General features: G+C 43.0%; 1 protein-coding gene across 13 annotated transcripts in view; it reads right to left on the reverse strand.

Moving 5' to 3' along the window:
- TACC2 (transforming acidic coiled-coil containing protein 2) overlaps nt 1-14,831 on the reverse strand; it is a 145,337-nt gene that overhangs the window by 69,106 nt on the left and 61,400 nt on the right. For all 13 annotated transcript variants that reach the window (XM_065639051.1, XM_065639056.1, XM_065639061.1 and 10 more), the window contains one exon: nt 7,617-7,748. In XM_065639051.1, the coding sequence (XP_065495123.1) occupies nt 7,617-7,748 (132 nt within the window). The remainder of the gene's footprint in view (nt 1-7,616; nt 7,749-14,831) is intronic.

Here is a 14,831-nt window from a genome sequence, read left to right on the forward strand (position 1 = left end):
CTTTAGGGAACAGCCCCGGTATTGCATGTGAATATACCATGATGTAAAACTTCAAATCTTTATTATTTTGAAAGACGATATCCCAAAGAGAGAACTTAAGCAAATGCCACCTCCTGGAGAGCCACACAAATTGTCAAAGAGAGGAACAACCTCTTGCTATCAAGTAGCAAGAGCAGTGGAAGAAAAGCAGATTCTTTCTTTCTTTCTTTCTCTTCCTTCCTTTCTCTCTTTTTCTGTCTTTCTTTCCCTTAGGTTTATGGGGCAACTTCACGCTACAAATGAAAGAGTAAGTTTGAAAAGTTACCTAAAATATGCAACAAATTTGTCCCATTTTGGTTTTACTGGCAAAACCCAGTAAAGCGTTAACATAAATTGTAACACCTATGCTTTAGTAGTGCCTAATAAATTGGCATTTAGTGCAGTTCATGTCCACAGTATAATTAAGATATGATTATGATCTATAATTAGCAATTTAAAGGCACGTTCATCTCCATCCTCCAAAGATCCAGCTATCCCTAAATTAATCCCACTCCAGTGCAGATAAATCAGAAATTCAGCTCTACAGTAAGAATGATAGACATTCAGATTGAAACCACAGTTTTGTTGGGTTTTGGTTTTTTTTGTAGCTGTTTTTTGTTTGTTTGTTTGTGGTTTTTATTTGTTTGGGGGTTTTTTGTTGTTTTTTTGGGGGGTTTTTTGTTTGTTTGTTTGTTTTTTTTAAATGAGCTTAGAGTGGGTTACTGATTCATGACTAGAGAGTATAAATGAAATCTGAGCACAAAATAATTAGTGAGTATTAAATCGGTGGGATATTTTTCAATATTCTCTTCAAGAATAATAAAAGCAATTAATTCAATTGCCTCTGTACAATACCTGACATAACACAGCCCTATCTGCGTTACCATGATGTAAAATTTTACTGCACCACAAAATAACATGAGGAGATACTAGGTATAAAGCTTCAGAGATTTAACTTTTATAGATTAAATACTTTGATAAACACACAGTCTGTTCCACCGCTTATCTAGATTAACATGGCATGAGTGCTTCATTTGCATTGATACATTGTTAGCTCATGAAAAAAAACCCTGTCGCAGAATTTTAAGCCTGAGCACACTGACAGAATATTTCCATCTACCAAATCAAAGAAAAATTGAGTGACTAGTGATGATACGCCCAGGGCTGACACTGCAGCTCACCAGAAAGAAACACTAGAATGGGTTTCTAAAAAAAAAATTACAATTAAAATCAAATACATAAATAAATAAATGTGTCCCCCACTCTCATTGATCACTATTTGGTTGCTAGGGTCACTGCTTAATCTAAATTGCAAGTGAGATTAATGGCATTACGAGTTATGAATAACCAAGACGCCTGCTTAGTTATTGAAATTTCCTGCATGGGAAGCCCACAGCAAAGACAACAAAAGGGGTCTCTGCGCGGTGCTATTCAGGATGCCAGGGGGCTACATTCTTTCAGAGGTCGGCAGTGAATTACGATCAGTAACGTGAGAACTAAACACACCAGAAGATTCCACGTACAAAGGCGTTTTATGAAATTAAGCAGCCACACAAACAGCGAGATCAGGTTTCCGGGGGCTGAGCGCCGCTCCCTCAGGCGTGGAAGTGTCCATGCAGAGATGTCACCAAAGGAACAGGGCGATCCATCTACCACACAGGTAGAATCATAGAATCATTTTTGATGAGAGAGACCCTCAAGATCGAGTCCAACCACTGACCTAATTGTGGCACTAACACATGTCCCTAAGCATCACATCTCCGCATCTTTTAAACCCTCCAGGGATGGTGACTCCACCACTGCCCTGGGCAGCCTGTTCCAATGCTCGACAGCCCTTTCTGGGAAGAAATTTTTCCCAATATCCAATCTAAATCTCCCCTGGTACAAATTGAGGCCATTTCCCCTCACCCTATCACTTATTTGGGAGCAGAGACCAACCCCCTCCATGCTCCAAGCTCCTTTCAGGCAGGTCAGAGATCAGAAGGTCTCCCCTCAGCTCCTGTTCTCCAGCTGAACCCCCAGCTCCCTCAGCCGCTCCCATCACACTTGTGCTCCAGCCCCTCACCAGCTCGCTCCAGCACCTCAAGGGCTTTTTTGTCCTTGCCCAAAACTGACCCCAGGATTGGAGGTGCAGATCTACAGAGAAGACCCAAGTTAAGGCTCCATGGCAGCCAAACCCCTGCCGAAAGCTCTTTGTCCTGCACCATTTCGTGCAGCCTCTGGCCTGTCGTTTGCTCCTGTGTTTTCCCCACCTGCTGGGGCACAGTCACTTCAATTTTGGATTGCATTTGTCTCATGCCACTACTGTGTGAACCAGGCCTGAATTCACTGGATCACAAACAGAACTTTAAAACCCCCGTTTTCCAAATTTTCGGCCCAGCCTTCAGACTGGGACCACAAACATATCCACACCAAAGGAGGGAGTTTGTTTTACTGCTGAATCTGCCTCTGCAGACCACGTCCATGAGCTAAATGCCCAAAGCTCTGTTGACATTTCCGTGCACTGGAGTTACAAAACCACCATCCCAGACCAGGGGACCTTATCTTGCTTCCATGCTTCTTTCTAAGCCTCTAAACACCCCGAGGTATAAGATCCCTAAGACAGCTGGGCCAGGCTTGTTAGGGAAGGAGCTGCGTAACGCCAGGAGGAAAATGACATTTTAAGGGCTTTTGTGCACCTGCCCTCAGCTGACAAGATCAGAGCAAATAACTCTCTGAGGGCACCTTGTTGTGGGAGATTTCAGGCAGCAGAATCCAAAGGTCTCTTACCCTCAGGGTCTACATGAAGAATTAAATTATGAAAATGTGAGATGAAGAAATCAGACAAGAACGGGATTCCCGCCTGGTGCAAGACTTTGCTATGACGGCAAAGGATGGGTGGTCAAATGACGACTGGGTAACTTCTTTAAGAAGTTAGCTTACCACTTCCTTCTGATTTCAAGAGAGTTAACAGAAAATGAAGCATTTTTGATATTTTTCAGGGATTTCTTTTTGCTTCTGTTTTTAAAAGAAGGGTCAACATCTCGCATTAGGGGCAGAGTGCTCCAAAAGCACAGGCCATATTTAAGCATAACATTAATTACTGAGAAATACAAATTACACCTGACCCAACAGCTTTAACCCATCCATTACCTGCTGCAGGACAAGAGCTGATGCCTTGCAAGTCCTCCACCATCAGAACTGTCACCGTATGTGCCACATTGCCAGGGAACCGCAGCCCATGCCACGGGCATAATATCTCTGTCTTGAGTCGGTACTGCCACAGTTTTGTAGGGTTGATACGAGATGATTAATGCCATTCTCAAATTCCTTGTGGATGGATTAATTAGTGTAATGACATATTCATTTTCACACTGCTGAACCTGTTCTAGCAGCAAGGAAATTACCATATATTGCCTGAGGGAACCTGTAAAATATACAGTAATAACAAGCAAACAGAGGGCTAGCATCGCCCTTTTGTCCACTGCCACATACAGAGAGAAGCTTTACAACACATAAATAATTGCTCTCTTTGAGCATAAACATGCAGGCAGAACGCACCCTAGAGAGTCTAAATTCGGAACAAAGATAAGGTTAGAAAGCTGGTGAAATTTCCGACTTCCATCGAGCATCCATTAATGCTTTGCCTGTTAAAAATGCAGTTACTGGACACTATTTGTTGAACCGCTGCTGATTTATGGAAGCTGTCCTCTGCCAGCACACAACATGGGGGTCTCCATCACACACAGGACTGTACCCCAGCCATGGGTTCACCCAGAGCCCCCACAGGATCCAGTCCCTCCCCTGGAGACCCCACAATACCAGTGTCACAGTCAGCTATAAGAAAATGCACTTAGTCCACAACATTTTTGGCTTAAAACACATCCCAGGATTTGATGCTGTGGCTCAGTAAATAGGCTGGAGACCTACAGTGAGCAACACAAAGTGTCCTCCTGCCTGGGGCTGAGAAAAACCTGGAATGGAGGAAATGAATGAATAGCAGGACTGTGGCTCATTCCTCTACATTTGCTACAGACCCGCTGATTACATGGAAGGTGTCTATTTTTTATGTTGTGCTCCAGAAGATGGTGCAAGCCCTAAAAAAAATGTATGGGTTTTAGTTTCCAAGTCCTAAGCAACTTAATTTCAATACCTTCGTTCTGCTGCTATTATAAAAAACCCATCATCACTTCACTTGTGCACCAGTCTAGACACACATTAGAGGTATAGTACTATCGAGTCCATATAACACACATAGAAAACCCCGAACACTCCTCACACTCCACAAAAAAACCCCAACCCAAACCAAAGAAACAAAAAAACCAACCAACCAAAAAAACCACAAACAAACCTCAAAACCCCACACTTTGGAAACAAAGAGGCCTTGAAATTGCATTTGCATCCCTTACTTGTATTTCCCACCTTGTCCTTGCTCAGTGCACTTGCAGACTTACTGGAATAACTCATCCCTTTCGAAAGGGTTAAATTCACTCAAGAAAAAAAGCTGTATATTTCTAAATCCCATTTGAACCCTTCTTGGTTTTGATTACATCATTAAAAGCAGCTCAGTCTAGGATTATCAGTATTGGTCATAAATTAAGGCAATACACTGATTTTTATGTACATAGTTTTACACCAAGCCTCTCCAAAGGCAGGTAAAAGGAAAAAACTTGTTTTCAACACATGATCACATGATTAAAACCCAGAAGTCATGAAGCTTATCCTTTTTTTCTGTGTGACATCAATAATTCGCCTTTGCTCCCTCCCGGGGAGGTATTATGAAACCACCTTTTGGAATCCAACACCACAGAAAGCGAAGTTTTCCGTAAAGACCATTGTGACTTTTTGCTTTTGACAGAAAGATTTGTTGTTGTGCTTCCAATTGGTTCCAGGCTCATTTCAGGAAAACTTGGTAAGACAGAGATACGTATTTAATTTCTGAGATTCAGAGATCAGCAGAAGTTCCCTGTCCATCCAGAGTCTCTCTAAATTATCCGACCGCAACCTGGTTTAGCTTTTGGAAGAAAACTGGCTTTGTGTCTGACAAGGAGGACCCACCTCTCAATCACACCAGCCACATTGAAGATGACAGGTATGGCTTTCAAAGCAGGTAATGAGGCTACAGGTGAGGACACGCGTTTGGTTTTTGCTCTACAGAATGGATTAGACCCATCTCTCTTCCCCACAGGACAACCAGAGGGATGGATCAGCTCTTCAGAGCCTTCCAGCTCCGTCCGTAAAGGACACATTACACTCACTAGCAATATTTCAGCACTTCTCCCAAATTATGAAGTGACACAGTTCATAACATGACCATCATAATCACAGAGGAAACTGAAATGCCTCAAGGCTCCATTTTGCAGAAAACTCTGCCGTGGCACAGCATTTCCAGAAGTTTAGCACCTTGCTGTCCAAGCACTTGCCATAAATGTGACAAACTGAAACATAACCTGATTTGCATGCTATTATTTTCCACGGCTGATTTGACTTGATACACACGAATCTCATAAAAACGCAAGATAGTCCAAGTAGTTTTTACATAAGGGGCTGATTATAACAGCAAAGACCTATTTGGTCAGTAATGTATTTGCTTCTCGAGAGAATGCAAGAATTATCTTTTGTCCCACAGATATCTCCAATTCTCACCTCTGTATGCATCTTAATTTCCGCTATGGTCTGTGAAAGTCTGTGTTCACGTTACAAAAAGAATACATGTGCAAGTTCAGCTTCAGAGAAAGAAGGTTGCAAGTGGTAAAACGACTATTCACAAGGCATAACAAGGATGTTTGCCAGTGTACATTTTGGTTACTGACATCCTAGGTTGGATTGTGATTCTACATTGAGCCGTTCTACTAATATTACTTAATTACATTTAACATTGTTTACCACATCCAAGAGAGTCTTACGCACAGATGGATATTTACATTACTAAACACTACATCGTTATCAAAACCAAACAGAAACTTCAGAGGCACAAGCCAATCTAAATATGTGAGCACAGCAGCTCTGTTTGTCTGCAGAGTTCTAAAATTATTTCTCCTCTCTTTGAGACTGAATTCTGATGAAAAGGAAAAAAAAAATCACCATGTGCTTTGGTGGTTACAATTTGGATTTGTAAATGCCAGTCATCTGTGAGTAAACAAAAGCACTCTCAGAATATGAAATTCAGTCCAGGGTACCCATAAAGTTTAAACAATTTTGGATAATTCTCTGAAAAGAACCAGCATCTTGGGGTGAATATATTCTAACTTGCAAGCTCACCTAAGCATTTTTCTCCATTTTTAGAGAATGGCCATGGTATCTACCCTTCATTCAGGAAATTCTCTCCAGATTACAGAATTTGCACACTGGTGCAAAACAGACCTTTGAGCACTTCTGTTCCTCACCAGCTGTACACAGGTTAAAAAGTGCAGGTCCAGTACAGGATCATGGAGGATCATCACACAGAAAGCTTGGCCTAACTGTGTTACAGCAAGCACATACACTAGAGGTGAAGAAACCATTTTCTGATCAAAATAATCAGAACTTTAGAATAAAGAGTTAACCGACGTTTCCTAGTTACTATATGGTGGGTAGTTTTTCGAATAACATTTGCTGATAGCTGTTCATTCACTATTCAATAGCAGAACGTGTCTGTTGCGTGCGTTTTCACTCGTGATTCAGAATACCCTCCCGCTGACAGCAGCGTCTCTAGACATTTCTGCACAGAGCTTTAGCGGAATAGCTGCATTTCCTATGGTGTCTCCCGTCTTGTATCATACTTGTCACAAGCTGCCGGCTTGTATTTGTAGGGCGGAGAACACTATTCTCCAGGGAGTGTCCGTGTAATATTCTCAGCTGCGCTGTGACCTTTTCCATTAATAGATGTCACAACATGGACATGCCTTTATTGCCGAGCCACAACGGCTTACTGGTTAATCACCCACAGGGCAGGTGTCATCTGAAGCTCTGACATGAATATCCAAGCACGTCTCGTCTTGACTATATCTGAGATGGGAGGACTCAGCTTGGGGCTTTTCCAAGCAAAAATTTCCTAGGCCATCTATGCAACACTATGGCACCAATCAATGCAAGTCTGAAGGAAATATCAACTCCGAAATCAAGCTAATTCAACAGTTCTTCAGCAAGAACAAAAACAAGCTGAACTTCTTCCTTCAAGTACTGACAACTACAATGCAAATCACCGGTGTGGGGTAGGGAAGATGCTGGCAGCATCTGAAGGAGAATGAGCAGAATAGTCCTCTTGAATATGACCTGATCTTGCACATTTGCACCAAATTAAAAAAAAAAAAATTATCTTGAACTTCGAGAAAGGAAAATACTTCGGGAAAAAAAACCTAAAAATTTATTAACTTAAAAATAGCAGAGAAGATCAGCATAATAATAACCAGTGTAGTCCAAGCTCCCTCTTCTGGTCTTTTGGAGTAAATATACTGGAGTAAGCAGGTCTTGACAGTGTACTGTTTGGTTTCAAAATACAGCAATAAAATGTTTATATACCTTAGATGAAACATCTGCTAAAATTATTTATCCTCTTTCACACTAGTTATGTTGTCTTAAGCAAAGTAAGTACAAACATAGAAATATATTTTAACGTATGAAATAATATTGTACGATACCTCTTTTTTTCCCTTGCGAAACCTTCAGCTTCTTGAGCAGGCAGCTCTACACCATCACCAGGGGCCGCAGCCGAAGGTACATCCCCAGAAACAAGGCTATCAACTTCTTCGCAGCTATCAGGCTTGGGAGTGCTGCAAAACAATTATTAAAAAGAAGCTGACAAATTTCAGAAGTGCCCAGGACACGTTAGCAAAGTCTCCTTAAAAGATGAACTGTGGCTGGATCTAAACTAAGGAGCTCTAAGGAGAACATCGTCCCCTCCCCGACACCATCTCTCTCCCACCCAGTTGCTTCTTCCAGCACTTAATTTCTATACACTTGCTATTTCACTTAATTTCTCAGATCACCACATAACCAGTAATACTGCAAAGTTTTGACAGCTCTTATAGACCATAACATTAACTGACAGAGGAATTTAACTGTATACGAAATGAGGAAAACAAAAAAATCTCTAAGGACCGCTTTGCAGTTCTCACACAGCCTTTTCTCCTCAGTGTACAATACAAACATTCAATTAAGTGACTTGAGTGACTTCTCTTTTAGAAAAAACTAAAATCCGGGATGAAAAAATTCTCTCAGTTTAAAAGCTCTCCCTGTGCTGTAAAACCAAAAGCACAATAATCCCTGAACTCATGGCATGACTGTTAAGATTACAGGACTGTAATGCTGCTGTATTTGTTAATTCCTACAAGTCCCTCTGCTCAGCAAAGCCCCACAACATCCGAGCTCAGAAAAGCAATGGCCATGTAGTGATTTCCAGAGTGTGTAAATACGGGTTGGAAGGACCAAGTTTCTTCGCAGCAGACTGGTGACCATACTACTCCCCCTGCTCTTGGCCACACTCATTACACTAATGACAGAAATGGGACTGAATAACTGATGACTTCACGTCTCAAAAGCAGGAGCAACGTAGGGTTTTGTCATGCCGCGTTGCCCTTCCCAGGACACAGAGGGACACCGAGGGACACCGAGGGACACAGATATCCCGGGCAGCAGCCACACACCGCGGCCTCCCATCCCGCCAGCTCCTGCTTCCAGAGATCCAGACACAAACGTTTAATAAGGAAACGCTGATGGAACCAGGCCTTGGCTGAGAAGCTTCTTTTAGGTTTCCTGAACTAAATATAAACAGCTATCTTAGCCATTCCTTTTAAAATTTCCTCTCCTCTTCCCCTCAGTAATTATACTGTAATTGTAGAAGGTCAATTAAATTGCATTACTGACTAAGAGTTGGTCAAGTTCAGGGACAGACCGTTCCTTTCTTTAGGAACATGTATACAAGCAGAGGACAAACGTAAATCCTATCCCTAACTTTAGTTACAATATAAATCAGCACGAGAACAATTATTCCCCAAAGAGTTTCTCCACTAACTTACTAAGATCACAAAAGCTCCTTCTGAAAGTGATTATCTTGATTAGCTCATATCCATTAAGTTGCTTTGCACCATATAGGATGGCTACTCAGTTACTTCTAAGAAATTAACTTTGTTTTAAGCACTTCTCTCTCCCTTCCTTTCTTCTTTCTGTCCCTTTCCCCAGTTTGTCCAAACTGGTCTGACACTGACATAGGCTTCCTAAATTTTCAGTCACATCAATTCAACATAAATAAGCAAATAAATAAATAAAGCAAGCTGTTTCCTTTTTCATGCAAAGGACTTTTCCCTTTGCTAAAAATGTCTTTGTCCTAATATAGTAAATAGCATCTAACACATACAGAGGCAATGTGACTATATAGGGTCACACAAAGATTAGAGAAAGTAAAATTTTAAAGCAAAAAGTGAACTGCTAAAAATAAGCGAGTGCTGAACATCTGTTTGGAGAGTAAACAAAGAATTGCAAAACCCAAACAATTCACAAGAGGGCCCAGCCAAGCAAGAATACCAAACACTCATAAAATTATGGACCTTATGTTACAAACCCATAAAACCGTCCCAGTTAATCGCCCACAGTAGCACCTGTTCCCTCTCCCCACCCGCTGCCCACAGGCCCCGCTGCCCATCGCAGCCCTTCGGCTTCCCCCTTTCCACGCGAAATCAAACCATTTTCAGAGATACGCTTTGACTAACGTCATTCCTAACGCTCTCTGCAAAGCAAAACCAGCTAGCAAAGCACAGGCATTTTTAACAGAGCTCTGCTCCCTGGTCTTTGCAAGGCACAGGGCTGGAACAGCTGTGTGGGGAGGACAGGCTGAGAGAGTTGGGCGTTCAGCCTGGAGAAGAGAAGAGAAGAGGAGAAGAGGAAGAGGAGAGGAAGAGGAGAGGAGGAGGAGAGGAAGAGGAGAGGAAGAGGAGAGGAAGAGGAGAGGAAGAGGAGAGGAAGAGGAGAGGAAGAGGAGAGGAAGAGGAGAGGAAGAGGAGAGGAAGAGAAGATCCAGGGAGACCTTATTGCAGCCCTTCTGTACTTAAAAGGGGCCAATGAGAAAGATGGGGACAGACTTTTCAGCAGGGCCTGTTGTGATAAGAGAAGGGGCGATGGCTTTAAATTAAAAGAGGGGAAATTCAGGCTGGACATGAGGAAGAAATTTTTGACACTGAGCGTGGTGAAATCCTGGCCCAGGCTGGCCAGAGAGGTGGAGGATGCCCCATCCCTGGAGACATCCCAGGCCAGGCTGGACGGGGCTCTGAGCAACCTGAGCTGGTGCAGATGTCCCTGCCCACGGCAGGGGGGGCACTGGGGGAGCTGGGGAGGGCCCTTCCAACCCAAACTGTTCTGTGGTTCTATGACACTTTTATGAGCTATAGAATCTACATGTGCTTAAACCCACAAATAAATTCCATTCATCTTTCCAAGCTTCACCCAAACCAAGGGTGCCAAATTAATTTTCACCGGGTGCCACTTTGGCCTCATGGTTGCCTTCAAAGGGCCAAATGTAATTTTAGGACTCTATACATGTAACTACTCCTACATTTATACAGTCCTAAAATTACTTTCGGCCCTCTGAAGGCAACTGTGAGGCTGATGTGGCACCCAGTTAGTTTGACACCCCTGATCTAAATCATCAAGTACTGGATTCCCATAAAGACCACCCCTGCCAAGTGTCAGCTGCCTTACATGTGCAAGTGGGCTTGTAAAGGAACACGGTGGAAATGCAGTTGGTATTTGCATTTTCTCAGACATCTTGCACCAACATGAGTACTGGGAGGCATCCACGTTCCACGGGCGGGTGGACTGTGGGACAAGGTACCACGTGCAGCCTCCGCTCCTCTTCCTCACTGCTGTCGCTCTGATAAGGGGTCCACAGTACCAAGGGGTGTTGAGCAAGGCAGTGAAAAGCAGTTGCAAGACTAACGACAGCAGGTCTGGGGCTAATATTGCCACATAGTAATTTTGGCACTGTTCAGCACGGTTTGCAGGTAGGATTGCAACAGCGTCGTGTTACTGGTGATTGCCCATCACCAGATGGACATCGCCTGCAGATGCTGCTGCCCACTGGTAGCATGATAACTGCAAAAGGGACGTGGCAGAATCAGAGCAGCTCAGAAATGGTACAGACAGCACAAAGTGAGGCTGAGTAGCACAGCACAGCAACCTTGTCCAAACCACACACTTCTTGTCTACTTCAAACAATCCAGCCCATCTACATCAGCTTTTGTACACGTATCAACGCATGGTACTTGTAGCAGCTTAGACAGGAAGTGGCTACATTAAAACCTCTTCTCCACAGCTCTTGCTAAAACAAGCTTTGCCATTAAGCTTATTTTCCAATTAGTTATGTTCAAACCATTGTAACAAGGGTACTACTGAAAGAGCCAAGTCTTCCCAATGCACAATGAACTACGCATCGGGCAGTCTTCATCCTGTAGAGTCAGGCTGATTAGAAAACAAACATTTTTCAAGCTCTGCCTCTGTTTATTTTTATGAAATTCTCAAAAGTCGTTTTCTGCCTGTCTGCGTGTACAGATGCCCCAGGGTATTCCTGCCAGCTTGTCTTGATGACGCTGAGGAGCACACCCTGAGAGCATCACAGCTCCCCAGGCTGTGAACCACACCGCTGGGAAAGGTCCATTTGCAGATAAAGAAATGCAGCTTTTAGTGCACCCCACATCACCACTCCCAAATTCCCTTGTGACCCCTTAATGCACCCTCTGCATAACAGGAGCTGGGAGAGGGGCTGATGTAGGGGAACACAACCTTTTCCAATGCCAGCTCGGGCTTAGAATAGTTTTCATTCCCTTGCGTTCACAACTGAGCTGCACCAGCTCTGTCTGGCCTAGACTAAACACCATGCCACAGTTCCGCAACCTCAGCTGGAGATGAAATGCAAGAGGAAAAGCTTTCCTTAGCACGTGGAAGGGAGCACATCAGGCTGCCCTGCCTGTCACCTATGGCCTGACCCTAAAGACAACTCGCACAGCAAGTGCTTTCCAAGCTGCCATTTTCTTTCCCAGGGACCTGCAGGTTTTTTTGCCCACAAGATGGGCAGCAAGTTGCAGGGAACAGATGGACACTGCTCCGAAATGTCTAACACCTCTAACCATGGACCCGAGCTAAGCTGTGGTCTTGTACAGCCCGGGCACTTATCAGCCTTCTCTGCCTTTCAAATCCAAACATTTCTTGCATCAACCAGAAGTCCTGTTGCAGAGCTCTGCACCTGCAGCACAAAGAGAAAGACATGTCTAGCCAAAATTTCTCCTAGTGCAATGTGTGCTGGCAAATACGAGTGAACTTGGCCTTTCGGTTTGATTGCTGAACAAAAATGCTTGGCAGAACAGCCGGTGAACTTTTTACCTAATTCTTTTCAGGGCACTCCTCTGTAGATACAGTAAATAAAATCTGCTTACTGAGCAGATGATACCATGTTGTCCCTGATCAATGTATTATCAGCAGGGGAGGGGAAAGGCAGACAGTCATCCTCAAGAAGAAAAACAAAGATACAGTTTCTTGACTGGACAGATGGAGGGACAACCTGATCTCTTATTATGCACTGCCATCTGGAAGACATTTAACACAAACTGACCCCAGCATTATACGCACTATTATTTTTCCCCTCTCAAAGTGCAAACCATCTGCATTACGTGACACCCCTGATGGAGAAATACATGGAAACAAAAGGAACTTATTAGTAAATAACTAAGTATACTTGGGGAAAAACACTTCATAATTGTACTTTACTGCAGACAGACTGGAATAGCATCATGCCATTTAATAGCCCTGGTAACATTCTAAAAGTATAATTCACAGATATAACCAGAAAGCGACACGTGTGTGCACTAGATAATTTTTTCGCAATCATACTGAAAAGCAGTGGTGCAGTATTTCTACACAAAATGCCAAAAAAACAGTAGCTTTAATATGATCATCTTACTTCTATAGGCAAGAATCTGCTCCACATCACCAGTGAAAAGAAGATGAGGCACACAGCTATGACATGAAACAACAAACACCACTGAAACTCTTCCCTTGGATAAGAAAAACCCAGTCCTGCTATTACCAATCCTCATTGTCAGCATAATCCCACACATTTTAGGAGTATTCCTTTCAGGACACCAGAGAACATCTCTGCAAGGCTCACTGAGAACCTGGCAAGTGACGACAGCCTGGACAGGAAAGACAGGTACAAGGAGAAGAGGGAGGTTTCATGTCTGAAGCTGAACAAGGATGCAAAATAAAGGAGAAAGAAAAACAAGCAATACTGACAAGAGTTAATTTGTGCAGCTTTTAAAAAAAAAAAAAAATTAAAAAACTTAAACCAAAAAACATATGAGAACTACCTGCAGCCAGGTTCATTCCAGTTGACCACAGTGTATTTCTCTCTCACCTTCTTCCATTTCAGACACAGAAAAACTACCTACTTCGATGCCGAGTATCCCAGGTTTTCAACTTTTTAGCACTGAACCCTTGCAAAAATCTTGGCACCGTCCTCCAGGTCAGGATATGGAAAGAAGATCCAGACCCTGGGCTCAGCCCCCGGTCTGGGCAAACCAGAGCTCAGCACCAGCATTTGCAGCCCACACAACAGGGATGATGCAAGGAGCCCTGAGACTTACAGTCAAAATGTTTTAAAGACAAAACTTATGAAGTAGATCAAAATAAAAGGTGTAATATAATTAACTGTAAATTCCAGATTCAGATAAGAATGTGAACAGTGTGAAACCACAAGGTTTACAAGAAGCAGTCAATTAAGGCACGCCAGGACTGCTCTTCCTAAATGTTTCCTAAGGTGATATTTAATCACAGACAGCTCGTGTGCCTTTTTCCCTACAAACAGCGAACTATCACCCCAAGGGCAACAGAGTCTTCTATTTCAGACTGCAGTCCAGAGACCGTATATAAATACTCACGGCACTTTTGTTGTTAGTCTTTTTTTATTCCTCCACATTCAGAAAGTAGCTCAGAGCTCCACCTCAGTTACCGCTCACTCTTTTCTAACCACCTTGCTGCTATGGGCAACAATCCATTAACAAGAAAACAGAAGCCAAAATTTCATCAGTAACTCAATTACATTTTTAAAAACAAAGAAACACAAGTCTCTGACTGAAAACTTAGAAGAACTGGAAGAAATCCACATCATTAGCTGCTCACTGTAAACTTTACTAGATCATCTTACCCTGATTGTAGGAAAAAGTTTGTTTCTCACACAGTCACTCAGCCAGCACCAGTGACTAACCAGCCTGGGGACTGGTGGAAGACCAGTACAGGCTGAACGGCAAAATCACTCAGCTTTTAAGGTGGATTGAGCAAACCACACAAGTTCCTTTCCGCCTTTGATAGCATATTATTGCTACTTCAGCTAACCAATTTAATGCTAGCTTAAATATATCGTGTATGTTTACACTCCACTGAATTTACAATGATTGAAGGGCAAACACACCCTTCAAGGCTTCCTGTTGGCAGTTATGACAAGTTCACATGCCCAAAGATCCTGACAACCCAACTGCCACCAGCACAAATAAAGCAACAGTTTCCCTTCTTGATGCAAGTAAAAGCAGACAAAACCCCAAGTGTCCAGCAGAGATGAGACGCTTGAGTGCTTTATAATCAGTATTACGCTGTTAAGGAACTTCTCAAAAGTAAAAAAATGCTCAAAGGATCAGTTACGTTGTGCTAATCAAAAAAAAAAAATGTAAACACCTAAAAAATATAAGGTATATATTGTAGGTTCACATGGCACGACCCAGACAGAGGGTGCTGGACACTGGAATAGGCTCCCCAGGGAGGTGTCACGGCCCCAAGCCTGACAGTGTTCAAAAAGTGACTAAATGACACCCTCGGAT

This window comes from Caloenas nicobarica, chromosome 7 (assembly GCF_036013445.1).
Source record: "Caloenas nicobarica isolate bCalNic1 chromosome 7, bCalNic1.hap1, whole genome shotgun sequence".
NCBI classification, from domain to species: Eukaryota; Metazoa; Chordata; class Aves; order Columbiformes; family Columbidae; genus Caloenas; species Caloenas nicobarica.